Raw genomic sequence first — 26,482 nt, forward strand, 5'->3', positions numbered from 1 at the left:
TCGACAAGAGATAAGGTGACCGTAGGAAAATTAATAATCAAAAGAAAGGTGAGACACTTTTTTTTTTTTTGGTTTTGCCTGCATGATCGTTCATGTACACATCAAACAAAACTGTAAAATAAAGTTTTCCACAAACTTGTTTGTCCTCGCACAAGTTTAGTTTGCTTATATAACATACCGACGTCAAAAAGCACTTAATGCAGCAAATCCTTTAGAACTTCTAAATTTTTTTTACAGATTTTATAAATCGATATTCAAAATATTCAACCATTCATTCATCTTCTTTTGACCTTTTACCAAAAAAAATAATTTTGAGATAATTTTGAAACGATAAATTACTTGTTTTTGGGAAATAACAGATATTACAAGTCTCTTTGAACGTGATTGCACTAAAGTTTTTGGACGCTCGTGACTCGTGACGGCTTTACATTGGATGCAAATATATCTAATGATTAATGAAGTTGCACCAATAACAACTTTCCAAGTGTAGCATGTTTATATAGTAAGACATAACATATATACTCCACCTTATCCTACTCTGTTCTACATTTTTGTTGGTCGAGTGAAAAATCTTATCTGTTTATCTACAAGTCTATAACAACGCTGCAAAATATATAACGTGTTCTCATTTTGGCCAGTGATACCCATCCCATAACACATATCTTTGTTTAACTCTTTAAACTTTAAGAAAAAAAACATAACCAGAGTGCATTCAGCACTTATATAATTTTTTATTCTTATTTATTTCATACTTATGTTCTTTAGTTTAGTTACCATTTGAATCGATTATATGTATAACAGTAATTATCAGAGTTTAGTAATTGTTAAAGGAAAACGTTTTAACGTTTAAGTATTGAATATTACGCTCGCAAAGTCTAACTTTTTTTTGCTAATGAGGCAGATACAAACACAAAAACGTCATCATTTAAGATTTATTTCTTTATTCGGGTAACATGGCGCCATGTTTGCTTAAGATTCTAATATACTACTATAATATATGTATTCCGCAATCTATTAATTCTTAGATTAATCATTTAACTCAAAATTGAATAATTCAAAATCAACTGTTTTTTTGTACAATATTAATTTATGGAGTATTATTAGTTTTACTTGTGTAGTGATATGTATTTGACTTGTAAACATTTTTTATTTGTTTTGGGGATCTCGTGTCCACAAATTTTATTTTCATTGGCTTGTGGCTTGTGAGTTTCGACGGTTCCTTTATTATCTCTTTAGTTTCTTGAAATATATATGTCTTTAATATTAGGGTATTTCTCTTAATATTATGGTATATCCGTAGATTGATAAGTATATAGTATAATATATGCGACTACTTGTGCGGGGAAACCGTTGGTTAGAAGCATTATCTGATCATACGCTAAAATCTGGGAGTGATGTAACAGAAACTTGGAAGAGTATATGAATAATTGACAAGTGTTTAATTAGGACCCATTTTTTAAAAAAATTGTTTTTTTTTTGTGTGAGACCATTTTTTAATAAATAAACAATATATTTATTTGGCTCTTGTTTATAAGAGATTATGTAACACAAAATTGACCTGTTATCATTTGAAGCATAATTATATGAAACGATTTAGACGTTACACATAATCTTTCTACTATATATAGACTTTTAATAATCTTTTTTTTTTAAGTTACTACTATCATGTACTATATCCTTATTCATACAAACTGTTGTTTTGTTTTGATTTTTGACTAATCCTGGCTAACAGCCTAACTAACACTAACACCTTTTTTTAACAAAAAAAATTCGTGCCATTTTAACTAACTCTCAAAATCGTATCTTATCGTATATTTCTGTCACAAACTCTGCTTTGCTAAATGTAAGTTTTCTTGTAGTATACTCTCTTACTCCATTGAATCTTGAATTTTGGAACCTGTATATCTAAATGTCCATGTCCTAGCTAGTTCCTTACATGTGCCCCAACTAAATACGTGTCCTAGTTTTGCAAGTTTTTTTCTTTGTCTCGTGACTTAATTCCATAAAGGTCAAATTGAAATATTGGATTGTACCCACAAAAAGTTTTTAGCCATTTATTCTTGTCAAGAATTGATAGATATATATCTCCTAACTTTAATTCCTTTTCTAAAAATATCCCTTTAGAGGTTTTCTAAACTTACGCGAATATCCATTACTAAAACCTTGGATATCAATGTAAATTATAACAAAAGTTATCATGTATGGCCGAAGCATTCAAAACAAATCCTAAGTTTTTTGGATATTATAAAGTAGAAACTTTTATTCATCTAATATATATTTTTCATAAATTAACACATCAAACATACGCGTTATAGGTTTTTTCGACTTCAAAACAAGATTGAAATGGTATTAAATTTAAATTCCACTTTTTTAAAAAAATATATACATTTTGTGGTCTATATTTAAAAATTTTAACATGATCCATAAAGTATTCCAGGCGTCATGCGTTCACTATCTATAAACGTCATGTTCATGTATGACGCTATATATATATATATATTGTAATGTATGTAATGCATAACACATATATTATCAATGTTTGGTATGAGTCGTAAAAAAATAAAGGTCCACTTTGAGCGTCTTTCGTATCGACGCCATCGTTTCATCGGACTCCATTTCAATCTATTCATACTATTATAGATATAAAAACACACGTGGATAACTATCATGCATGCAAGAAAAGGTAGTTTAGACATAAACATCACTTCTTATCTTTTTCTTTTATTTTTATCAACAAATACATCACTTCTTATCATTTACCTAAAATGCTACGAAATAAAAGTTCCATTTTCGACCATTTTAAAACTTATTTGTCCACGTAAACAAAAAAAAAAAAACGCAAAAGGCTTTTTTGATCTCTCTTTTTCACACGGTACTTAACCTACCAATTCTAACAAATAGCATGCATTCACGAATCACAGTCCTCCAACATAAAATGTATTTGTCACTTAGGACTCCATTATCGTTTTTATATACCTACCTATCAAAATCGCATCTTTCTTTAAATATTACATATGTAAAATACACGCATGTGCTGCTGCTGCGTGGCTATATGCTTACTTGAGTCTACAAATGAATGTCTATATTAAACAATCCATGAGTCCCTGACTACGATATGTCGTTGGTTACGAATGTGATAATTAGTTTAAATAACAAGAATAAAATCACAGAAGAAAACAAACAAGTGCCTATTATTTGACTAAAGATTGGAGTTCGTGGGGCCTTTTGGCTTAAAAGAAAGAAAAAAAAAAAAAGGGCACATGCACAGAGGACCAATGATTCCCACAGAGACAATGAGACATCTAAGACCCTAATCGCATCAAACCACGTGCCCTCCTTCTACTAATTAGTACTAGTACTATAATTTTGTACATTACTTTGTGTTTATTTACTTATTTTATTTGTTTCATACTTCTCCAATTAACGAGAAACATACGAAAGAGGGAAAAGCGTAAAAATTAGAGCAGATGGATGATAACGGAAACTGAAGTCGGTAAGATAGGTGTTGGTACTTGGAATAATGGCTTTTGACCAAATCTCATGCACCATTCATTGCGTTTACGTTTATTACAATTGGCTTTGTTCTTTCTTTTTTTTTTCTTTTTTTTTTTTGGATATTCGTCTCTAATTATTTTTGATATATAAAAAAAGTGTCTAAGTTAGAAGATTCTTTTGCATAAAAAATTGATACTCTTTCTGTTGGAACTATCTCAGATCACCAGTAGTACTGTTCAAAGTCGATGTATGATTATATATCTAACATATTGGAATAATTTGGTGACTTTGGTCCATCATTTAATTTCAAGGAAAACTCTGATCAATAACTTCAAATGACGACATGCAGGCATGCAGCATCAAAAAGCGACGTACAACTTCGAGAAGTATCATCTATCTTATGGAAGTTCCAATGATTTTGGAAGCCTCTCATAGTTTCCAACGATATTTGACAGCTTCATGCGGACTTATATAAAAGCTAAGGGAATCGGTACAAATAGTCACAAAAGCAATAGTTCCTTGATTTCTTTGGGTTTGAACGGTGACTGCGGTCAGAGTGGCCAAATCCATCAGCGGTTTAGTCCGCCCCAAAAATAGGACGGACTGCAGACCGCTGCGGACCAGTTTTATTTACACACAAAAATAGTTCACAGTTGGTCCACAGCGATTTTTTTTTCTGTATCTTTTAGACCGCACCACTGCGGACTAAATTTGTGAATGGTAAATAAAAAGCAATCTAGTCCGCTGACGGATTTGTCCACCCTGATTGCTATCACCATTCAAACCCTTATATTATTGAGTTGGATAAAGATTAGTCTTAGCAAATTTGCATGTTTTTACCAAGCAATTATTTTGTTTCAGCCCATCAGGTGTGAGTACAACTGTTATGTATGTTTGATTTTTGTCCAGTTATGATTTTTTTAACACTACAAAATATAAAAACTGTTTTATTTTAAATTCTGAATCTATCATTAATGGTATCTGGCTTCTTAAAAGGGCCAATGAGCTGAATGATGTTTGAATACAGAAACTGGATTGGCCATTATTAATCTATATTATGAGAATCTCGAGGTTGGCACAGAGATTATCATATTTAGTCTATAGAAATTGGACTGGCCACTAATTATCATTTTTTCAAAAATTATAACTATAGATAACCAAAGTAAATCACATTCCCTTTCCGACAACTGAAATTAAGTCTGAAAACTTGAGGAGAAACTAAGAAAGGATGAAATATAACATCATTAATAAAATATCTGAATTATGAGGGAAAGCATCGTCATGTTGACAAACTAGATCTCTACTCTAAGTTTTTTTTTTTAAAATCAATCACTCACTCTTTTTATATGATCTATTCAAAGAATATATTATAGCTTCCCTTATACATATATAATCAAACTTTAACATCTCCAAACTTTTTTTTACATAAAGCCGTCTAATATTTAATAACGAGAAAACCTCGAATCATTAATTACATATATATTTTATACAGCATGATTATAATACAGAAATCTATGTCAACTAATCAGTCGATTTCAAATGGATTGGAACATCAAATTTTGTTAATACAAAAAGAAGTTAATCATTTTTATACACTCAAAGTAATCAACTATACAACGAGTGTTGTAGTGTTGCAAACGAAAGCAAAACAATTCTTTAAACCGGTCTTGTTCGGGAAGAAGACAAACAACATACGTATACACAAAAGTTCTTTTACTATACTAAGTTACTAACCCACTCAACAATGAGTAGTTTTCTTTCAAGTCATAAGAACTCTTCGACTTCATCGAGGCTTATATATAGATATATGTATTAGTAGTTTAATTGTTTGCACCGATCCACACCGAAAAAAGTTTGTATGTTTTCGTCTATAGTCAATATGAGTTTTCAGACTACTTAGCAAATGGACTTATTAACCTGTATAATAATTTTTTAAAAATCTGTGTTTTTTTTGTTTGACATATCAATTACTTATTTTATTCTCCATCTGATTGGATACAATATCATAATTTTTTTTTTGAACAATATCATAACTAAAATACAAATATAAAGTAAAAAACGTTTTTATCATCTTAAAGATTATAAAGTATGACTGACTATGAGCGTTTTTAATAGTATTCAGAAAACAGAACATGTGATGCATGTTAAAATGTTAACATCTTTAAAATTGGTGATTGTTTATATAGGAACAAAAAGATATTTCGTATGTGAATTGGGAAGTTTTACAATCTATCTAAATTTGAGAAATCAGATAGCAAATAAGTGTAGATTTTTTTTTTTTCTTTTCTTAACAAGACTATATAAATCAGTTTTCTAAATTAGGTTCGAGAGAAATTAAAGAAACGTTTAATATTATGTGATACACGTTATAATCTCAGAATCATGATGCTGATGATGATACATTATACTAGTATACTAGTGTTAATCATTGCACTCTAATGTATATGTCACACAACACAACACAAAATAAAAATTAGACTCCAATAATGATTAAAAAAAGAGTGTTGTGGCGCCGCATAAACATAGAAATTGTGATACTTTAGTATCTTATAATCACGTCATCTTTAGAAAAACTGCATTGCTGTCCGATTTTAACTTGTCCTCTTCTTCTTCTTCTCCCATCTCCGTTTTGCCTTTTTTCACGTCCACGGCGCTTCCTCAGCCGCCGATTTTTATATATTTCCCAAAATACCCCCACCACCCTCAGCAACTATCCCCTACACCGCACCCTAACATCCTTACCATACGCCGAACCAACGAACACGCGCCACTTCATCTGTCAGTAAATAAAATACCAGATTTACCCTTACTGGCACACGTGGCGGCTATTGGTTTGTAGGAGAGCCTTCATCTCTGGGCGTTGTTGGTGTTTATAAACCCCTTCATCTCTTCCTTGGTGATCTCCACCTTTCCCTCACCAGATATTTTATTTATCAGAAAAAACGCGGTGGTCACACTACTACGAGTTAACTCGTTCGTTCTTCTCTCTTTGTGGTGGTTTTGGTAGGCGAGACGGAGGCAATGGAGGAGCTAGATCGTTCACGTGCTTTTGCCAGAGACGTCAAGCGTATCGTCGTTAAGGTACCCCTCTCTTTCTCTCTCTCCTTCTCCCTCTATGTCCGATACGTTCGTATTTTCAGATTCTGTGTTTTGATTCACTGTGTTTTTATTTAATCCAGTTTTTTTGTGTATTGTTTTTTAATTATTATTTCTTGGCGTTACTCTGATCTGTGTTAGTGTTCATCGTTAGATTTAGATTGGTGCAGTGTGTTTAATTTCACGTTATGGTGTTTTCATCAGTGGTAATGTGAAAAATATTACTATATTAATTTTAAAGTGCATCTAAACTCTTTGGTTATTGATTATTGTAATGCTTTCGTGAATCTGATAATTAGAAAACCTCTCATATGAATCTTAATTTGCATCTCTGTCATTAGAGACGAATGAATAAAATCAGAATATTCGTAGGAATTTTTTTTGGTGACTAAATTTAGATTTTTTTTGTTATGTAAAAAATAAAAAAAAAAGGTTGGGACCGCAGTTGTGACTGGAAAAGGTGGAAGATTGGCTCTTGGTCGCTTAGGAGCACTCTGTGAACAGGTGATTTGTTTTTCCCTTAATTACCAAACTTTTAGTAATCTGCCTTTTTTGATTATAATACCAAAATTGTTATTTAAAAAAAAAAAAGTTTAATTTTTCACGAAAGACATGTGAATTATTCATGTGAGCACCTTTAATTTTTGTTAAAAAATATATATATATAAATGTCAGCTTGCGGAATTAAACTCGGATGGATTTGAAGTGATATTGGTGTCATCTGGTGCGGTTGGCCTTGGCCGGCAAAGGCTTCGATATCGACAATTAGTCAATAGCAGGTTTAACCATTAATATGGGCTAATCTTTCTCATTAAATCCCTTTCCCTTAATAAATTTTGGAAATTGGAACAAAAAAAAAAGTAAAGGGTGGATGGACCATTTTGGCTTATGTTTCTGATGTAACAGTGACATGTGTTTTTGTGTTTTTTTTTTAATAACATAAAGTTTTTTCTTTTTTTTTTTTTTTTGTTTGCTGATGAGTTTGGTTTTCTTAATGGATTATTTTTCAGCTTTGCGGATCTTCAGAAGCCTCAGACTGAACTTGATGGCAAGGCTTGTGCTGGTGTTGGACAAAGCAGTCTTATGTCTTATTATGAGACTATGTTCGACCAGGTGATTTTTCCTTCTTCTTTCCTGAAATGAAATTATATGTTATTGTCTCTTCTTGTAAATTCTTGTGTAAAATATCCAGAGATTGATGCTGTTTGTTTTCTTTGGCCAGCTGGATGTGACCGCTGCTCAGCTTCTGGTGAATGACAGTAGTTTTAGAGACAAGGAATTCAGGAAGCAACTTAATGAGACTGTCAAGTCTATGCTTGATTTGAGGGTTATTCCTATTTTCAACGAGAATGATGCTATTAGCACCCGAAGAGCCCCATATCAGGTTTGTTTCTTGACTATCTTCTTTGTCCCTTGTGACATGAAATTCTAATCATCAGCTAGCCGACGTCTTTGAATCTCCTAGTCTAATGCTCTGCTTCATTTCACCTGATATATGCAGGATTCTTCTGGTATTTTCTGGGACAACGACAGCTTAGCTGCTCTACTGGCGCTGGAGCTGAAAGCTGATCTTCTGATTCTCCTGAGTGATGTTGAAGGTCTTTACACTGGCCCTCCAAGTGATCCTAACTCAAAGTTGATCCACACTTTTGTTAAGGAAAAACATCAAGACGAGATTACATTCGGCGACAAATCAAGATTAGGGAGAGGTGGTATGACAGCTAAAGTCAAAGCCGCAGTGAATGCAGCTTATGCTGGGATTCCTGTCATCATAACCAGGTGAGGGCCCTTCCGAGCTCGATTTTAGTTTCTGACCTTTCATATGAAAAATCTAATGTTCTCTGTATAACACAGTATATGTTCTTTTAAGCAATAAGCTAAATGATATTTTGTTAGATGGGTAACTGATATATTTTCTTGCCTTTGAAGTGGGTATTCAGCTGAGAACATAGACAAAGTCCTCAGAGGACTGCGTGTTGGAACCTTATTTCATCAAGATGCTCGTTTATGGGCTCCGATCACAGATTCTAGTGCTCGTGACATGGCTGTTGCGGCTAGGGAGAGTTCTAGAAAGCTTCAGGTAATGTTACAGCTTCTATTTTCATGGCTTTCTTTCATATTGGTAAAGTCAAATATCTTTCTTGTTTAGTACAGATGTATTTAATTTTCTTTGCAATTTGCTACAGGCTCTATCTTCAGAAGATAGGAAAAAAATTCTGCTTGATATTGCTGATGCTCTTGAAGCAAATGAAACAACAATCAAAGCTGAGAATGAGTTAGATGTAGCTGCAGCACAAGAGGCTGGGTTGGAAGAATCGTTGGTGGCTCGCTTAGTTATGACCCCTGGGAAGGTAAAACAGTATTCATGGCATGATACGTATTTGCTTATTGTTGTTATGCCATAGCCAATTTACCTCTAATTATAAGCCATTTGTGTCTAATGTTTCTTTATCTTGTGCTTTATAGATCTCAAGCCTTGCAGTTTCAGTTCGCAAGCTAGCTGAAATGGAAGATCCAATTGGCCGTGTTTTGAAGAAAACAGAGGTGTGATCAGAGGACAATTGTTATCATATTATGAGTTAAATAAGGGATATGAGTATCCTCCTAGTCAACATATAATAGTTGTTTATGCTTTTTGTTCTTTGTGACAATTCCTTTTACAGGTGGCTGATGGTCTGGTCTTAGAGAAGACCTCATCCCCATTAGGCGTACTTCTGATTGTTTTTGAATCTCGACCTGATGCACTTGTACAGGTATGTTTAGTGTCAAATTCCTTTTCCTTCTTTAATATGTGAAGTTGCTAAAGCTGTGCTTTATCCACAAACCAAACAGATAGCTTCACTTGCCATCCGGAGTGGAAATGGTCTCTTATTGAAGGGTGGAAAGGAGGCCCGGCGATCAAATGCTATCTTACACAAGGTACAAGGACTCAAATTTCATAGCTTGGATTAGTATCCAGATTTATCATTATATGGCTTCCTCAAAGCTCTTTTAACTCTTTAAATTTCATGGTATAAATGTCTAGGTGATCACTGATGCAATTCCAAAGACTGTCGGGGGTAAACTCATTGGACTTGTGACTTCAAGAGAAGAGATTCCTGATTTGCTCAAGGTAAACACAGATTCACAAACAGGAAGCTACAACAAGTCTTTATATCTTTTGTTAAAATGGAACTCACCATTTGAATTTGTGCTACAGCTTGATGATGTTATTGATCTTGTGATCCCAAGAGGTAGTAACAAGCTTGTTACTCAGATTAAAAACACTACAAAAATCCCTGTGCTTGGTCATGCTGGTATGATTTCAAGTTTGATTTTCCATTAAATTCTTTACTTGGATTTTACTAGAGAGTAACGATGGCTTAAATGTGTCCTTCCAGATGGAATCTGTCATGTATATGTCGACAAGTCTTGTGATACGGATATGGCAAAGCGCATAGTCTCTGATGCAAAGTTAGACTATCCAGCAGCCTGTAATGCGATGGTAAGATAATTTTTTACCTTCCATTGAGATTTCAGTAATGCAGTGGGGTTTTTAAATTCATCTGACTCATTTCATCTTCTCTTTCCCTCATCTTTTTAGGAAACCCTTCTTGTGCATAAGGATCTAGAGCAGAATGCAGTGCTCAATGAGTTTATTTTTGCTCTGCAGAGCAATGGTAAGTCATAGTTGGACCATTTATTCTTCCTCTTAATACCTTCAGTCACGATGACTTATATATATATGTAGCTTTTAGATAATAAAAGTTGACTGGTCATTTCATGAATACTTGCATTACTGCAGGAGTCACTTTGTATGGTGGACCAAGGGCAAGTGCAATACTGAACATACCAGAAGCACGGACGTTCAACCATGAATACTGTTCCAAGGCTTGCACTGTTGAAGTTGTAGAAGACGTTTATGCTGCTATAGATCACATTCACCAACATGGGAGGTATAAACTCGACATAACAGACTTTGATTTTTGTAAATTTTTGCATATGTTAGTGGAAAAGTTCAATCTTTATCTTGTCTTGTATGTTGTTGCGAGCAGTGCACACACAGACTGCATTGTGACAGAGGATCACGAAGTTGCAGAGCTATTCCTTCGCCAAGTGGACAGGTAAATTACTGGATCATGAACTTGCTTCATATCTGTCTTTGTTTTTTCTTGGTAACTGACGGTAAGATGTGTGTCCTTGAACAGTGCTGCTGTTTTTCACAATGCAAGCACAAGATTCTCAGATGGTTTTCGATTTGGACTTGGTGCTGAGGTAAGTCAGAGACATACACATTAGCCTACTTATCAAAAACAAATTAAAGAGAGGAAGCGTGAGTGATGAAGAGTATCTATTGTGATTTACAGGTGGGAGTAAGTACAGGCAGGATCCATGCTCGTGGTCCAGTTGGGGTTGAAGGATTACTTACAACAAGATGGTACAATTTTACTTGCTAAACACAAATTTTATGTAAATTTAGCCTCTGCAGTGAGCTTCTTTTCTTAGCTTCATTTGAATTATCATGGTGAAATGGTTGCAGGATAATGAGAGGAAAAGGACAAGTCGTGGACGGAGACAATGGAATTGTTTACACCCATCAGGACATTCCCATCCAAGCCTAAAAAGAAGAGTTCGAGTGTTTGTGTGTGTGTGTTTGGTTTGAGACTTGAGGAGAGACACAGAGGAGGATGGGCTTTTTGTTTCCTCTCTGATTAGTATCATATCCTATGATTATTATTATTACTACTACTTATTATTGAAACCCTCGCTTATGTAGTGGTTTTGATTTAGGGTTTAGGATTGCACCAACAATAAGATCCATTTTACCACTTGGTCTTGCTCATAAGTAAGATGAAGAACATTTTATTAGCTTCTCTTCTTGTCATTGTAAGCTACCTACACCTTTTCTGATATTTATCAAGATTCTACTACTTGCGTTTCCTTTATCTATGAATGAATATATTTTGGATTTGAGTTTCGAATTGCATTGTGAATCAAAAGTAGAATCTGAACTGGAAATTCATTACCATTAATTCTCAAAGATCGTGCTATAATTGAATTGCTAACACAATGAACACAAGAAGAGACTTCACAATCTCAGTCTTAGGTACTTAGGTTTATTAACCTTACATATCACTCTTCCATAAACGCCTTAACATTCTTCAACCATAACAAGTACTCTTGGTTCACTTTTCTCATCATGTACTCGTGCAAGAAATTCGTGGTGCTTGCTTTCACTCCTCTGATCTCCAAAAACTTGTAGAAAGTCTTCTTCAGATTCTCGTCCAAGTCTCTGCAAAAAGACAATGAAACACAAAACAACATTATAACCTCTATGCTCATGTCTATCTCTGTAGTCTATACAACCATACACTTGCAATTACTATAAAGAGTTTTTGATTCACAAAGGCTTACTCGAAATCAGGTCCTTCATTCGCCATTTGATCCTCCAAAGAATCCCCCGGTTGTTTCACAGATAAAGCATCGATAGCAATCTCATCAGGAAAAGCCATGCAGCTAAACTCTAAGCTGAGTCCGCTCTTCTTGGTAATAGTCACAACTAGTGGAATACTTGATTCATTACTAGGACCATCATCATCATCATCATCTTCATCATTCTCATCAGTAACAAGACTAGGCATGCTTACTACAACTTTAATATGTTCTCCATTGAAATCTCTAGTCAATGTCACATTCTGCTGTCCAGGATTGTCTTCAATTTTGAATGGGAAACTTCCTGGAGTCATCTCTTCATCCTGCTCCCAACCAAACAAACCCCAATACAATGTCAGAAGAAAGAAAAAAGAGTCTTTAACAGATAGATAACAAAGAAACATATCTTATGCAACTGTGTGTTCATCGTCTAGTTACAAATCAGTACTAAAGCTCAACACCTACTACTTTGCTTACAAAAACCTAATGCATCGTTATGAACATCCCCAGAAATCAAATGCATTGGAAACAACAGAGCATATGATTAAATATCATAAATTGAAGAACTTTACAACAAGCTGAAACCAAGTAAACAAGTAAGAACTATAAAAGACAGAAATCAAAATGAAAAGCTCTTTCCTTTAACCAAAACAAAGCAAATCAATGATTTGTTCATAAAGCATTCTCAGTAAAATGATACAGAGCAAAAAGAAAAGGCGAAAACTTTTACCAAATTGAGATCACCGGATTGCAAAGCGGAATTGATCTCGGAGTCAATCACTCGGATAAGGGTTTGCTCGGAGCTCATACGATCAATAGCCGTCGAGTAAAGAAAGCCGCGAGAGACGAAAGGACTCAGCGGAGAAGGGTTGCGAGGTAGATTCGGGCGATTGACAACGGTGGAGATAGATCGGACTCGAAGACCACCACACACTGAAGCTAGCTTAGAAGCTGACCTGCGTACAACGGACCAAGCTAAAGCCATGGTGATGGTGATTTGATTTGATTTGATGCTCTCTTCTCTGAAGAGAAAAATGGGATTTTGTTTTTAAGGGTTTTAAGGTTTTAGCAGCCATTGAAGCTTAAGGCTCCGTATCAGCCCGGTTCGGTTCAGTTCGGTTCGGTTCGGTCCGGTGCGGAAATTAAAATCAAACAACGAACCAAATTACATTTTAAATCAAGGCTTAGACGGAAATTTCATAATCTAACAAATTGTATTAAAAAAATCCGTAAAATTAATAATAATTATTGATTTAGTTCGTTTTTTTTCCTCTCAAACTGATTAAGTTGATTAGTTAGATATATACCAGTAAAAGATAAAATATGAAAATAATAAAATGATAATTTTTGGTTCATTTTAAAGTGAATACAAAACTTGCATTCTGAACTCTCTAACAAAAAAACAAACTTGAAAGTCATTACCATTAATTATAAATTAAATTCTCAAATGGAAAATGCTAAAACTCAAATATGAAAGTTTCTGATTCTCTTTTTAAGTATCAGAACTTTTAACTTGCATCAACCAAAAACTTCTTGACATCCTTCAACCAAAACAACTGGCGTCGCTTGTTCGTCGTCATGTACTCATACAAAAAATTCGTTGTGTCTTTTGTCAATCTGGTCTCCAGATACTTGTACAACGCATTCTCCAGACTATGAGTCACGTCTCTGCAAAAGGCGATGAACGACAAAAAAAACATTATATAATTAACCATTCTTCTCGATCATGCTTGTCCAATACACAAGCTTAATTACACTTGCATTTATTTATTCACAAAGCTTACTTGAAATCATCAGACGACCATTCAGTATTCGGCAGTTGATCTTTCAAAGAATCCCCCGAATGATCCACAAATACATTATATATGTCGATATGACCATCAATAACGTTGCAGTGAAACTTGAGGCTGAGTCCGCTCTTCTTGGTAACATTCACTGTTAATGGAATCCTTAATTCATCATCGTCATCATCATCCTTATCATCGTCCTCATCATCGTCATCATCATCGTAATCATCATCATCATCATCATCATCATCATCATCATCATCATCATCATCATCAACAACAACACCAACATCACGAGATTCACAAGGCATGCCTACTACAACTTTAATGTGTTCCCCATTGTAGTCTCTAGTCAATGTCACAGTCTTACCTCCATCATCTTCAATTCTAAAAGGTAAACTTCCTGGAGTCGCCTCTTCATCCTGTCCCCAATAGAGTATAAGCCAAAAAAAAAAAACAATGTCTTAACAAAGACACATATCTTGTCTAAATTTAGGAATTAATATCAAAAACTTAGAACTATATAATCAGCAACATGTCATAAAAAAAAACAAAGCATAACCAATTTATGTTTCGTGAGGAACAAGCTATGACCCAAAAACTTACGTTAACCATATCATTGGTTTGCGAAGCAAATCTGATCTGGGAGTCAATCTCGAGGATAAGCGTTTGCTCAGAGATAAAATGATCAATAACCTTCGGGTAGTGTGAGCTACTAGAGGCGAAGGGACGCAGCTGTGATGGGTTGAGAGCTAGAGACGGACGGTTCACAACGGTGGAGATAACTCCGACTCGACCACCACACACGGAAGCAAACTTAGATGCTGACCTGCGTACAGCGCACAAAGCTAAAGCCATGGTAATTTGATTGATTCTCTTTTCTTTGGTTCTGTGAAGATTTTTTAGGGTTTTTTTTAGGTTTTAAGGGTTTATATAGGGTTTTAAAGCGACTAAATTTGAGAGTCATGTCAAACCGGTTTGGTTCGTTGATTAATTTAAAAGTTAAAACCCTAACCCTAAATCAAAAGATATGCAAATTTCTCATCTAATAAATTGTATCACAAAATCATATTAAATATTATTGAGATATTTTAGGTTGACGAGAGTAAAAAAAATATTGAATTTAACCGTATCCTTGTGTGGGCAAAAATTCAAGAAACTAAGGGAGTATTGGTTTAGGATTGAATGAGAATTTTAATGATTTTAAATACAATCATAGAAAGTATAAAATAGAGGATTCTAATAGATTGTTTAGAAAGTTTTTAAAAATTTTGTGATTTGTTTTTCTTAATCTTGTAAAATCTCTCATACAATCTTGCAAACTTTTTCAAAAAATATTGCAGAATATTCTCTTGTTTATTCAACGCTTTTGTCAAAAAAACCAATAATCTCTTGCTTATCTCATCTTTGCCAAAATCATATATCTTTCAACGCTAGATTTATTATATCGTTGGTTATATTAATTGGTAACATATTGCATTGTTAGTTTTGTATTTATATATTATTATATCTTCTTTATGTTTGGGTGTTTGATTCTTTATTTCTTTGACTGAGTGTGATAATCTAGTGATTATCAACATTTTTCTTATCATTGTTTATAAATATATGCTTATGGGAGACTCCTAAAAGAGTAAGGAAAATGGTTCATATAGTCAATAGGGACCACAAAAGACAAAAGTGCTAGTAGTCAGTAGAACTACTTGTTAATGGAGTTCACCGAAACTGGCATGATAATAACAGTAATTTTAACAAGCTAATTGTGGAACAAAATTTTTTACCAGTTCTTAATGAAAGACTTGGATACCAAAAAAATCACAATCTATCATTATATATTCACTCCGTTTTCTTCTTTTTCTTATGTGCACTTGAACCTTATTCTTAATTTGTCCCAAGATTTTAATCAAGGATTCACAATTCCAACATTTGTGTTCAATATTGTTAGCATTTTCCATAATTTCTTAGAATATATATTTATATATATTCATTTAAAAGTGATAAAAAAACTCTCATCTGAACGCTCTAACAAAAAAAACAGAAAAAAACAAACTTTGAAAGTCATTACCATCTATACTATTAAAGCAGAAGTACTCTCTAGAGTAAAAATGGACCATGACTTGGTTTTGGTAGGTTTTTCATTAAAAATGATTAGAGAATCACAAAATTTAATCTAATTAACCTATAGTTTCGATTTCTTTAAATGATGAAAATACCCTCGGTCGATCACTTAAAAAATTGCCGGGTCGGGACGCGGATCCTTACATATCCGACTATAGAAGGAAAAAAAACCCGTGGATCTGTTTGTGCTCCAGAATAATATTTTTCGGATCCAATATATTATTTCATTCAAGATTAGTTATTTAAGATCCCAAACAGAGTTATTCGTTATAGGCAAACACTCTGATTTCATTTTGCTTTAAGGTATTTAAATGAAAACCATAAATTTTAATTATCAAAAATTCGAATATTTCCTTAATTACCGAAATTGATCTTAACAGGTAATCTTTTAAAAAGAATATTTAGTGATTCAGTTAAAATCTTTAAAAACGAATATTCAAATTACCAAATTTGACTAAATTGCTTGATTTCCGATATTATAATATTTCCTTAACAAAATTATAGTAATTAATTGTGAGTAGTATAGATAGAAAGAATTAAAAACGCAGAAATTATATATATGTAAAGTTGTAAACTAATTTACAGAAAATGTGTATTGTATATCCCACATCAACTAAATATTTTGGAATATGGTTCATAATCACTATAAATATGTGACTAAAATGTTTTGAGTACAAACGAGCAGGAAGCTTGATTTATCAGGTATCCAAATTTAACAGTTTAATTTGGTTCTATATTTGAAAATATTTAAACTTTTAAAAAGTAAACATATTATAATATATATAATATATTTACGTTTTTTTAAAAAGTTTAAGATATTATAAATATTTAAATTTTTATACAATGTTTAAATTATTATAAATATTTGAACTCCGTCAAAAGTTTAAAATATTATAATATATTTAAAGTCTATAAAATATTTAAGTAATATTAATATTTTAATTCTTAAAAATTTAAAATATAAATTTTTTTGAGTTAAATCCGTTAAAACATGTATTTTTATCAAACTATAAATTAAGCCATGAAGCAGGATATGTCTATCCTCTTACAAAACTACTATCCGATATTGTGGAGTGTCTATTTTCTTACAAAACTACGTACTATCTACTATTGTGGTGTGTCTGTTTCCGTGAAAAACTAAATTTTACAAACTACTTACTCTATTAGGATTTCCAATTTACTATATAACCCCAAATATACAAATAAACACTATATAAACAAAGAAAATAAATCAAAATAAAAAACTATATTACAAAAATACAAATTACAAAAAAAATAACTAACAAAATATATAATCCTGTGCTGTAGCACGGGTATCACCTAGTTATAAATTAATTCTCAAATGTAAAAGGCTAAAACAAAAATATGAAAGTTTCTGATTCATAAGTATCCTAACTTTAACTTTCATCATCCAAGAACTTCTTGACATCCTTCAACCATAAGAAGTGGCGTCGCTCGTTCGTCATCATGTAGTGATACAAAAAATACATTGTGCCTTTTGTCAATCTGGTCTCCAGATACTTGTAGAACGCCATCTGCAGTTTATGATCCACGTCTCTGCAAAAAGGCGATGAAAGAAAAAAAAAAAAACATTATATAACTAGAAGCCCACTCTGCCCATGCCTCTACATAACCTTACACTTGCATTTATTTATATATATAGAGTTTATTCATTCACAAAGCTTACTTGAAATAAGACCCTTCATTCGTCAGTTGATCTTTCAAAGAATCAACCGAATGATCCCCAAATACACCATCTATGTGAATAACATCATATTCATTAATAAGCTTGCATCGAAACTCTAGGCTGAGTCCGCTCTTCTTGGTAACATTCACAGTTAGTGGTATCTTTACTCCATCTCCATGACTAGGCAGGCCTACTACAACTTTAATATGTTCCCCTTTGTAGTCTCTAGTCAATGTCACAGTCTTACCTCCATCATCTTCAATTCTGAAAGGTGATCTTTCTGGAGTCTCTTCATGCTGCTCCCAATAGAGTGTAAGCCAAACAAAAAGAAACACTGTCTTAATTAACAGAGACAAATCTCTTGCCTAAATTTAGGAATTATTATAAAAAATAAAACTTAAAATTATAATCAACACAGCTTCCAACATGTCATTAAAAACAAAGCATATCCAATTTCCGTTTCGTGAGGAACAAGCTACGACCCAAAAACTTACCTTAAACAAATCATTGATTCGCGAAGCAAAATTGATCTCGGAGTCAATCTCCCGGATAAGCGTTTGCTCGGAGCTCAGCTGATCAACAACCGTGGGGTTGTAAAAGCTACTAGAGACAAAGGGACGCACCGGTGACGGGTTGAGAGCTAGAGACGGACGGTCCACAACGGTGGAGATAATTCGGACTCGACCACCACACAAGGAAGCAAAATTAGAAGCTGACCTGCGTACAGCGCACCAAGCCAAAGCCATGGTGATTGATTACTCTCTTCTTTGGTTCTGTGCAGCTTTTTGAGGTTCAAGGGTTTCTTTAGGTTTTAAGGGTTTATATAGGGTTTTAGTTTTACGACGATTGAATTTGAGCGTCATGTCAAGCCGTTTCGGTTCGTTGGTAATTTAAAAGCTCTTTCCTTTAACCAAAACAAAGCAAACCAATGATTTCTTCTTCATAAGATAAGACCAAACTAATATCTATTGATAAGGACAATTCATCATGTTCCCGCTATGACCGTGAATGTATTTTCGACACCCTCTGGATCTGCTTGTGATTTGGTGCCTTTTAGCCCATGTCTACAATTTCTTTTGGTTTTGTTGCTTTAATTTCTCAGTAAAATGATACAGAGAAAACTTTTACCAAATGGATATCACCGGACTGCAAAGCAGAATTGATCTCGGTCAATCACTCGGATAAGGGTTTGCTCGGAGCTCATCCGATCAATAGCCGTCGAGTAAAGAAAGCCGCGAGAGACGAAAGGACTCAGCGTAGACGGGTTGCGAGCTAGATTTTCGGGCGATTAACAACGGTGGAGATAGATCGGATTCGAAGACCACCACACACTGAAGCAACCTTAGAAGCTGACCTGCGTCTGCGTACAACGCACCAAGCTAAAGCCATGGTGATTTGATTTGATTTGATGTGATGCTCTAGAGAAAATGGGATTTTGTTTTTAAGGGTTTTAAGGTTTTAGCAGCGATTGAAGCTTGAGGCTCTGTATCAGCCCGGTTCGGTTCGGTCCGGTACTTAATTCAAAACAACAAACCAAATTACATCTAAATCAAAACTGATTAAGTTGATTAAGATATTTATTAATATTGATTTTCGTTTTTCTCTCTCAAACTGATTAGGTTGATTAAGATATATACCACTTAATACCAGTAATTAAAAATAAAATATGAAAATAATAAAAGGAAATGAGAATTTTTGTTTCATTTAAAAGTGAATACAAAACTTGCATTCAGAACTCTCTAACAAAAAAAAACAAACTTGAAAGTCATTACCAATAAAAATGAATTATCAAATGTAAAATGCAAAAACACAAATTTGAAAGTATGCTAACTTTTAACTTTCATCATCCAAAAACTTCTTGACATCCTTCAACCAAAACAAGTGGCGTCGCTTGTTCGTCGTCATGTACTCATACAAAAAATTCGTTGTGCCTTTTGTCAATCTGGTCTCCAGATACTTGTACAACGCATTCTCCACGTTATGATTCACGTCTCTGCATAAGGAGATATATAAACAAACTATTCTGCTCGATCATGCTTGTCTATACAAGCTTACAATTGTAATTATTTATATATATATAGAGTTTATTTATTCACAAAGCTTACTTGAAATCATCAGACGACCATTCAATATTAGGCAGTTCATCTCCCGAATGATCCACAAATACATCATATATGTCGATATGACCATCAATAACCTTGCAGCAAAACTTGAGGCTGAGTCCGCTCTTCTTGGTAACATTCACAGTTAGTGGAATCCTTAATTCAACATCGTCATCATCGTCGTCATCATCATCATCATCATCGTCATCATCATCATCATCATCGTCATCATCATCGTCATCATCATCATCACCACCAACATCATCACGAGATTCACAAGGCATGCCTACCACAACTTTAATGTGTTCCCCTTTGTAGTCTCTAGTCAATGTCACAGTCTTACCTCCATCATCTTCAATTCTGAAAGGTAAGCTTCCTGGAGTCGCATCCTGCCCCCAATAGAGTATAAACCAAATATAAAATAAAAACCACCGCCTTAACAAAGGCACATATATTGTCTAAATTTAGGAATTAATATAAAAAAATTAGAACTATATATATAATCAGCACAACTTCCAACATGTCATAAAAAAAAAAAACAAAGCATAATTAATTTCTGTTTCGTGAGAAACAAGCAACGCACAAAAACTGACCTTAAACATATCACTGATTTGCGAAGCTAAATTGATCTCGGAGTCAATCTCCCGGATAAGCATTTTCTCGGAGCTCAGCTGATCAACAACCGCCGGGTAGTAAAAGCTACTAGAGACGAAGGGACGCAGCGGTGACGGGTTGAGAGCTAGAGACGGACGGTCCACAACGGTGGAGTTAATTCGGACTCGACCACCACACAAGGAACCAAACTTAGAAGCTGACCTGCGTACAGCGCACCAAGCCAAAGCCATGGTGATTGATTAATTCTCTCTTCTTTGGTTCTGTGCAGATTTTTGAGGTTCAAGGGTTATTCTTTAGGTTTTAAAGGTTTATATAGGGTTTTACAGCGATTGAATTTGAGCGTCATGTCAAGCCGTTTCGGTTCGTTGGTTAATTTAAAAGTTAAAACCCTAACCAAATCACATCTAAATTTATTTTTAATATGATTTTGTGATACAATTTGTTAGGTTGATTTAGATGTTAGTATGATTTTGTGATATACACAAATTCATATTAAAAATAAATTTATTTGGTAATATTATTGAGCTTTTTTAGGTTGACGAGAGTATATATAAAAATATTGAATTTTAATTGGTAATTTTGTTGACTTGTTAAACCATTTTTTTGGTGAACTCGTGTACTAACTCTAACCGTATCCTTATGTGGGCCAGAAATCAAGAAACTAACACTATCTATATAGATTATTTTATGCACTGTTTGATAAACAGAACGGACGAAACTAGCATTATCTCCTTCTTCAATTCCCTTTTCTTCTTTTTCTTATGTGCACTTAGCTTATTCTTTGTTGCACGAATTTAATCAAAGATTCATAATTCAAACACTTGTGTTCATTGTTAGCATTTTGCATAATCTCTTAGAATATATATATGTGTGTAATTAATTTCAAGTTGTGATTCGAGTTTCATATACACTTATGATTCCTAATTAATGTCAATCCAGAAAGGTATAGGTATATATAGATCAGAAAGGTGTAGGTAAAATGTTCTTCAAGGATTTTATATTTAGTGCATAAAAATGATGAATAAGCAAAACAAAGAATAAAGTGTCGTGACTTGTTCCAGAGAAGGAGCAAGAGTCAACAACAAAGAGAGCAAGCCAACAAGGAAGCAGAAGTTAGGCTTGTTGTTTTGTAATAAAAGTAATTGGGCCCAAATGAGTAAGTCTAAGTAGAGTTGTTATAAATCCCTATGAAGGTAAGTAGTGTGGCTTGTGTAAGATAGTCTAGAACCTAGGAGTAAGGTCTAAGGACAAGAGTATGTATAATGTAGCAAGTGGAGAAAACCACTACATGTGTGTGAGTGGAGATGTTGTGAAAGTATATATCCAATAGATCCGAATCAAAAAGATGTTTGTCTCATGTGTTAATCTCTCCAAGTATTCTACAAGATTTTGTGAGAGAGAAATTACAAAACAGAGACCTCAGTGTGAAAGAAGAGATTTCAATATTCCAACAAGAAAGACACTTCATTTTTTACAATACCGAACTTACCGTTTCATTCATCCACAAACTTCTTAACATTCTTCAACCATACCAAGTACTCTCGCTTCATTTTGCTCATCATGTACTTATGCAAGAGTTTCGTTGTGCTTGCTTCAACTCTGGTCGTCAGATATCTTTCTAACGCCTTCTTCAGATTATCGTCCAAGTTTCTACAAAAAGGAAACACACACAAAAAAAAATCTCTCTGCTCATTACCCACCTCTAAAAAAATCCAACACTTGCAGTTATTATTATATAGAGTTTTTGATTCACAAAGCTTACTTGAGAGGAGGCCAGTCAGTTTCCATTAGATACTCCAAAGAATCCTCAGGATGATTCACAGTTAACTCTCTTACTCTCATATAATCAGCAAACACCTGGCAGGTAAACTCTAGGCTGAGTCCGCTCTTCTTGGTGATAGTCACTTCTAGTGGAAATAATAGTTCATCATGAGGACATGAAGGACCAAATGCATCAATGACAGCATCATGAAGATAAGGCATGTCTGCTGAAAGTTTAATATGTTCCCCATTGTAGTCTCTGGTCAATGTAACATTCTGATCTCCAGCATCGTCTTCGATTTCGAAAGGGAAGAAGCTTCCTGGTGTCATCTCTTCACTCTGCTCCCAACCAACCCCCAATATAATGTCAGTAAAAAACAAAAACAAAATCTCAACAAAGACTAATATCTTCTAAACATAAGACCAAATTATGGTTTCTTAGAAATGAAATTGATCGAGCAAAGATAAGAGAAAGATTTTACTAAGTCGGGATCATCGTTTTGGAAAGCGGAATTGAGCTCGGAGTCAATAGCAAGGAGAAGGGTTTGCTCAGAGCTCAGCTGATCAACAGCCATCGAGTAGAAAAAGCTACGAGAGACGAACGGACTCAGCGGAGACGGTTTAAGAGATATAGACGGAAGGTTCACAACTGCGGAGATAGACCGGACTCGACCACATACGGAAGCGAGCTTAGATGCTGACTTGCGTACGCTCCAAGCAAAAGCCATGGATTGATAGATATTCTCTGGTTTAGCGAAGAAAACTGAAATTCAAGGGTTTTAGGGTTTTCACAAAACTTCACAAAATCGTCGTAATTAAATAATTTATTTAGTAATATTATTGAGTTAGATGACAATAAAGAAATATTGAAATTAATGAATTGACAAAACTAGCATTACACATTCCCTCATCATTTTTTTTGTGGCACCAAAAATAAGATCTACTTCCCCACTTGGTCTTATAATTAAGATGAACATTTTATTAGCTTCTCTTCTTGTCGTTGTAAGCTACCGACACATTTTTTGGTATTATATAATCATGATTCTACTACTTTTCGTTGTACTTCTATAAATCTATAATTTAGGATTTGAGATAATTGGCATTGGGAAGAAGTGAATACCAAACTCGCATATCTAAAAACTTGAACTCATAAGATTGTGCGGAATGCGAAAGCAAATTTGACTGCTATTAACGAATAAATTTCTTAACATCCTTCAACCATGCCAAGTACTCTCGCTTCCGTTTGCTCATCATGTACCTATGCAATAACTTCCTTGTGCTTTCTCCTAATAGGGTCTCCACATAATTGTTGAAGGCCTTCCTCAGATCATCTTCCAAGTCTCTGCAAAAGGCAAAAACTGATACAATAAAACTCACGATCAATCAACCAACCAATTCAATGTTCATAAAACATAGAATCGATCATGTTAACTCTCAAGATGAGAGCTAAGCTCAGAAAAACTTTTTAGAGATTTTTAGGTTTTTTTACAAATTTCAGATTCTTTTCATAACTCTGCAAATGAACTCCTCCGGCTCTTTATACTTCAATGTCGTTAATGGTCAACAACAACAACGCACACCACGTCATTGGCTCCTTTCCCTCCAATCAGATTCCTCAAAACCTCCACGTCAGCCACATCCAAACTATGTTCTTCTTCTCTCCAACTAATCCTTCTTTCCTGTATCAAATCTCCCCCCTTTGAGAAACCTTGACCTCAAGGTTTAGTGGCAAGAACTCCTCTGCAAATCATAGACATTGTAAAGTGGCTTCTTTGGAGCGTTAGTGTGTCTGCTTAGTAAAACTAGTGCAGCTCTACTTTGACATTAAACCAATCTTCTGCTTTAAGATCATTTCAGAAACTCTTCAGTTATTTGTACTTAAAACTCCAACTCTTGGGAAGTTTTCTCTGCTTTCATAGATGCATTCTGAGACTGTCTCTGTATAAAATGAGCTTGTACTCTTGGCCTGAAAAATGCGTAATCCAAACCGCATGATTTTTGCAACTTATCACTTTATAATCAATGTGAATCTGATCCCCATCCGAGACAATCTCCAGGTCAACGTCTACTAGACTTGAAACTCCTAGTCTTTGATCATTAAGAATGAACAAAACTGTAGAAGTTGCAGGGTTCCCAAGTTGCACAATGTCATACCACCAATCACCGTTCAGAATCTTCATATGTGAAATTATGAAAAGTTGCAAGGGCTTGTGCTTCCTCCAGTTTTCTTGTATGCCCCAACGTCTGAACCACTCTTCAAATTACAACATGTGCTTGTACCTCAACTGGATCTGCAGTCGCTTCATACCCTCTTCTACAGATTTATATTTGAACCACCACCGCTTGCACAACCTGAACTTTTTGTTTCTCATAACTTGTTGCATAACCAAACTTGTTTGCAATAGCCACTCCTTCACCATTCTAATCTGCTCATACACAGTTTGTTGTTCACGGCCTGCATCACTCTTCGTTGTTTTGAATCTGAAAATCCAAGGTTTAATCGCTATTGATATCTTCTTTGCTTCATGTGGAAACGTCATGTACCGTGGTGCTTCATGAGCTTCTCCATCAACAATTAAGTTCCCAAATTTTCTGATATCAATTCCACCAAACAACTTTCTCTTCATTCTTGTTCTCATCCTATCAATCAGATGGTCACACAAACTTGGGAAGGAGAACACCTTAGTGTGTAGCCTCCACGATCTCCCTTTCCTTTGTTTATACTTAAACATCCAAGATTTCAAGTCCTTCCGCTTTTTCTGCAATTCCAGTCTTTCTGCAGCCTGAGACCTTCTACCAAACAGTTGGCGTGCAACTTGATTGTTAGTCACACTTGTAGATTCGTCTTTCGCATACGAAACCAAAACCGCTTCTTGATGATCAAACAAGTACAAATCAGCACAGCCAACAACAGATTGGGAATCCTCACAAACAACCGTTGATGCATTGTGAAATTGAAGGCTAGGTTCCAATGAAGAAGTCGATACCTGAAATGGTGGAATTAGTTCTTCCTCCGAGATCGCTACTAGAGACATGTGTTCAGTCGATTTTGTCTCCAGCTCAGAATCAATATCCCCAATCGAAACTGTTTCGTGAAGCAACTCTTGTTGTGGAGTCACTTGAACCTCTGGGAACTGTGAAGCAATAACAGAATCTGAGAACGATTCTTTCTCAACATCAACCTCAATGTTCACCAATTCTTCACTATCCCCTTCGCCGATGTGTAATCGAAGCATCTTGAGCATCGCAACAAAATACATCTCCCTCTCTGCCTGTTGTTTCTCGAGTTTATCGTGAAGCCTGTCTAAGCGCAACACCAACGACTTTTCACGATCCATAGCTTCGTTCACCTTCGTCTCAGCTCGCGTTTCCTCCATAGATTCCGAGGATGACACAGCTCTGATACCTTTGATACAATAAAACTCACGATCAATCAACCAACCAATTCAATGTTCATAAAACATAGAATCGATCATGTTAACTCTCAAGATGAGAGCTAAGCTCAGAAAAACTTTTTAGAGATTTTTAGGTTTTTTTACAAATTTCAGATTCTTTTCATAACTCTGCAAATGAACTCCTCCGGCTCTTTATACTTCAATGTCGTTAATGGTCAACAACAACAACGCACACCACGTCATTGGCTCCTTTCCCTCCAATCAGATTCCTCAAAACCTCCACGTCAGCCACATCCAAACTATGTTCTTCTTCTCTCCAACTAATCCTTCTTTCCTGTATCAAAAACATTATAACCTTTCCACTCATGCCTATTTATACAACGTTACACTTTATATTATATAGTGTTTTTTGATTCACAAAGCTTACTCGAATTGCCAATCATTCTTTTCCCCCGGATGATTCACTGATACATTATCTATGTTAAAATGATCACCAAAATCCGTGCAGCTAAACTCCAGGCCGAGCCCGTTCTTCTTGGCCAGTGACAGTTAGAATCAGTTTAATACTTGGTTTATCAGCAACAAGACTAGGCATGAATGCTAAAACTTTAAAATTTTCCTTAACGTGCGCCTTAGTCGTCAATGTCACAAACTGATCTGAAGGATCATCTTCAATTCTGAAACTGAAGTATTCCGGAATTGTCTCTTTAAGCTGCTCCCGCAAAAGAAAGAAAAATATCGTCTTAACACTTAACAGCAACTTGATTACAACTACAATCATTAAGAACAAAGCAAACCAATTTTGTATATGTTCCTTGAGGAGCAAGATGCATAAAACTTACATAATCGAGATCATCAATTTTCAAATCAGAAAGGATCTTGGAGTCAATCACGTCGAGAATCCGTATCTCCGAGAGAAGTATACTATCACTCCTCGAGGTAAATACGCGACGGGAGATGAAGGCACGCAGCGGAGACGGGTTGAGAGCTAGAGACGGACGACAGTTCACAACGGCG

The 26,482-nt window shown here is 34.8% G+C and overlaps 5 protein-coding genes, 1 non-coding gene and 1 pseudogene across 15 annotated transcripts; 1 reads left to right on the plus strand and 6 right to left on the minus strand.

The window, feature by feature from the left end:
* The first annotated feature begins 5,825 nt into the window (after positions 1 to 5,825).
* LOC104785446 (delta-1-pyrroline-5-carboxylate synthase A) lies at positions 5,826 to 11,501 on the plus strand. 2 transcript variants are annotated; one of them, XM_010510665.2, is made up of 20 exons: positions 5,826 to 6,576; positions 7,024 to 7,095; positions 7,267 to 7,370; positions 7,602 to 7,704; positions 7,814 to 7,975; positions 8,093 to 8,370; positions 8,521 to 8,671; positions 8,778 to 8,942; positions 9,058 to 9,135; positions 9,255 to 9,344; positions 9,424 to 9,510; positions 9,617 to 9,703; positions 9,791 to 9,887; positions 9,972 to 10,075; positions 10,175 to 10,250; positions 10,376 to 10,526; positions 10,626 to 10,694; positions 10,779 to 10,845; positions 10,938 to 11,008; positions 11,111 to 11,501. In XM_010510665.2, the coding sequence occupies exons 1-20, from the start codon at positions 6,517 to 6,519 to the stop codon at positions 11,190 to 11,192; spliced, it is 2,154 nt and encodes a 717-aa protein (XP_010508967.1). In that variant the 5' UTR covers positions 5,826 to 6,516; the 3' UTR covers positions 11,193 to 11,501. The 2 variants fall into 2 exon arrangements, with proteins under 2 accessions (XP_010508967.1, XP_087308144.1); XM_087452018.1 differs by lacking the exon at positions 7,267 to 7,370 and having other exon boundaries at positions 6,079 to 6,576.
* A 77-nt stretch (positions 11,502 to 11,578) lies between these two features.
* On the minus strand, positions 11,579 to 13,062 carry LOC104785447 (uncharacterized protein At2g39795, mitochondrial). The gene is made up of 3 exons (XM_010510667.3): positions 12,734 to 13,062; positions 11,986 to 12,326; positions 11,579 to 11,863 (listed from the first exon to the last, which is right to left on the minus strand). The coding sequence occupies exons 1-3, from the start codon at positions 12,986 to 12,988 to the stop codon at positions 11,704 to 11,706; spliced, it is 756 nt and encodes a 251-aa protein (XP_010508969.1). The 5' UTR covers positions 12,989 to 13,062; the 3' UTR covers positions 11,579 to 11,703.
* A 419-nt stretch (positions 13,063 to 13,481) lies between these two features.
* LOC104788869 (uncharacterized protein At2g39795, mitochondrial-like) lies at positions 13,482 to 14,665 on the minus strand. Its single transcript, XM_087512807.1, has 4 exons — positions 14,397 to 14,665; positions 14,081 to 14,212; positions 13,788 to 13,990; positions 13,482 to 13,671 (listed from the first exon to the last, which is right to left on the minus strand). The coding sequence occupies exons 1-4, from the start codon at positions 14,646 to 14,648 to the stop codon at positions 13,512 to 13,514; spliced, it is 747 nt and encodes a 248-aa protein (XP_087368933.1). The 5' UTR covers positions 14,649 to 14,665; the 3' UTR covers positions 13,482 to 13,511.
* Positions 14,666 to 17,302: 2,637 nt separating this feature from the next.
* LOC104788870 (uncharacterized protein At2g39795, mitochondrial pseudogene) lies at positions 17,303 to 18,338 on the minus strand (annotated as a pseudogene).
* A 1,087-nt stretch (positions 18,339 to 19,425) lies between these two features.
* Positions 19,426 to 20,570, minus strand: LOC104788871 (uncharacterized protein At2g39795, mitochondrial). The gene is made up of 3 exons (XR_015558470.1): positions 20,288 to 20,570; positions 19,698 to 20,083; positions 19,426 to 19,585 (listed from the first exon to the last, which is right to left on the minus strand). It is a non-coding gene; the product is annotated as an uncharacterized protein At2g39795, mitochondrial (transcript).
* Positions 20,571 to 21,616: 1,046 nt separating this feature from the next.
* Positions 21,617 to 22,881, minus strand: LOC104785448 (uncharacterized protein At2g39790, mitochondrial-like). Its single transcript, XM_010510668.3, has 3 exons — positions 22,553 to 22,881; positions 22,072 to 22,409; positions 21,617 to 21,959 (listed from the first exon to the last, which is right to left on the minus strand). The coding sequence occupies exons 1-3, from the start codon at positions 22,796 to 22,798 to the stop codon at positions 21,803 to 21,805; spliced, it is 741 nt and encodes a 246-aa protein (XP_010508970.1). The 5' UTR covers positions 22,799 to 22,881; the 3' UTR covers positions 21,617 to 21,802.
* Positions 22,882 to 23,172: 291 nt separating this feature from the next.
* On the minus strand, positions 23,173 to 25,655 carry LOC104785449 (uncharacterized). Of its 9 annotated transcripts, none has more exons than XR_015558232.1 (3): positions 25,610 to 25,655; positions 23,560 to 25,476; positions 23,173 to 23,412 (listed from the first exon to the last, which is right to left on the minus strand). XR_015558232.1 is itself a non-coding variant. In XM_087452019.1 (2 exons), the coding sequence occupies exon 2, from the start codon at positions 25,445 to 25,447 to the stop codon at positions 24,332 to 24,334; it is 1,116 nt and encodes a 371-aa protein (XP_087308145.1). In that variant the 5' UTR covers positions 25,448 to 25,476; positions 25,610 to 25,655; the 3' UTR covers positions 23,173 to 24,331. The 9 variants fall into 9 exon arrangements, 4 of the variants coding, with proteins under 4 accessions (XP_087308145.1, XP_087308148.1, XP_087308147.1 ...); XR_015558233.1 differs by having other exon boundaries at positions 23,560 to 24,942; positions 25,058 to 25,629; XR_015558229.1 differs by having other exon boundaries at positions 23,560 to 25,655.
* Positions 25,656 to 26,482: the final 827 nt, after the last annotated feature.

The sequence above is a fragment of the Camelina sativa genome, chromosome 5, assembly GCF_030686135.1.
Source record: "Camelina sativa cultivar CO46 ecotype springtype chromosome 5, ASM3068613v1".
In the NCBI taxonomy this organism is placed as follows: Eukaryota; Viridiplantae; Streptophyta; class Magnoliopsida; order Brassicales; family Brassicaceae; genus Camelina; species Camelina sativa.

Excerpts from the sequence above, each read along its gene's own strand:
- LOC104785446 (XM_010510665.2), top strand. The coding sequence starts at position 6,517 with ATGGAGGAGCTAGATCGTTCACGTGCTTTTGCCAGAGACGTCAAGCGT. Across the intron at positions 8,943-9,057 it reads TAGTTATGACCCCTGGGAAG|ATCTCAAGCCTTGCAGTTTC; the intron begins GTAAAACAGTAT and ends TGTGCTTTATAG. Across the intron at positions 9,511-9,616 it reads CAAATGCTATCTTACACAAG|GTGATCACTGATGCAATTCC; the intron begins GTACAAGGACTC and ends ATAAATGTCTAG.
- LOC104785447 (XM_010510667.3), bottom strand. The coding sequence starts at position 12,988 with ATGGCTTTAGCTTGGTCCGTTGTACGCAGGTCAGCTTCTAAGCTAGCT. Across the intron at positions 12,327-12,733 it reads AATCCGGTGATCTCAATTTG|GATGAAGAGATGACTCCAGG; the intron begins GTAAAAGTTTTC and ends GGTTGGGAGCAG. Across the intron at positions 11,864-11,985 it reads AATGAAGGACCTGATTTCGA|AGACTTGGACGAGAATCTGA; the intron begins GTAAGCCTTTGT and ends GTCTTTTTGCAG.
- LOC104788869 (XM_087512807.1), bottom strand. The coding sequence starts at position 14,648 with ATGGCTTTAGCTTTGTGCGCTGTACGCAGGTCAGCATCTAAGTTTGCT. Across the intron at positions 14,213-14,396 it reads AAACCAATGATATGGTTAAC|GATGAAGAGGCGACTCCAGG; the intron begins GTAAGTTTTTGG and ends TATTGGGGACAG. Across the intron at positions 13,672-13,787 it reads TGGTCGTCTGATGATTTCAA|AGACGTGACTCATAGTCTGG; the intron begins GTAAGCTTTGTG and ends CGCCTTTTGCAG.
- LOC104785448 (XM_010510668.3), bottom strand. The coding sequence starts at position 22,798 with ATGGCTTTTGCTTGGAGCGTACGCAAGTCAGCATCTAAGCTCGCTTCC. Across the intron at positions 22,410-22,552 it reads AAAACGATGATCCCGACTTA|AGTGAAGAGATGACACCAGG; the intron begins GTAAAATCTTTC and ends GGTTGGGAGCAG. Across the intron at positions 21,960-22,071 it reads ACTGACTGGCCTCCTCTCAA|AAACTTGGACGATAATCTGA; the intron begins GTAAGCTTTGTG and ends TCCTTTTTGTAG.
- LOC104785449 (XM_087452019.1), bottom strand. The coding sequence starts at position 25,447 with ATGGAGGAAACGCGAGCTGAGACGAAGGTGAACGAAGCTATGGATCGT.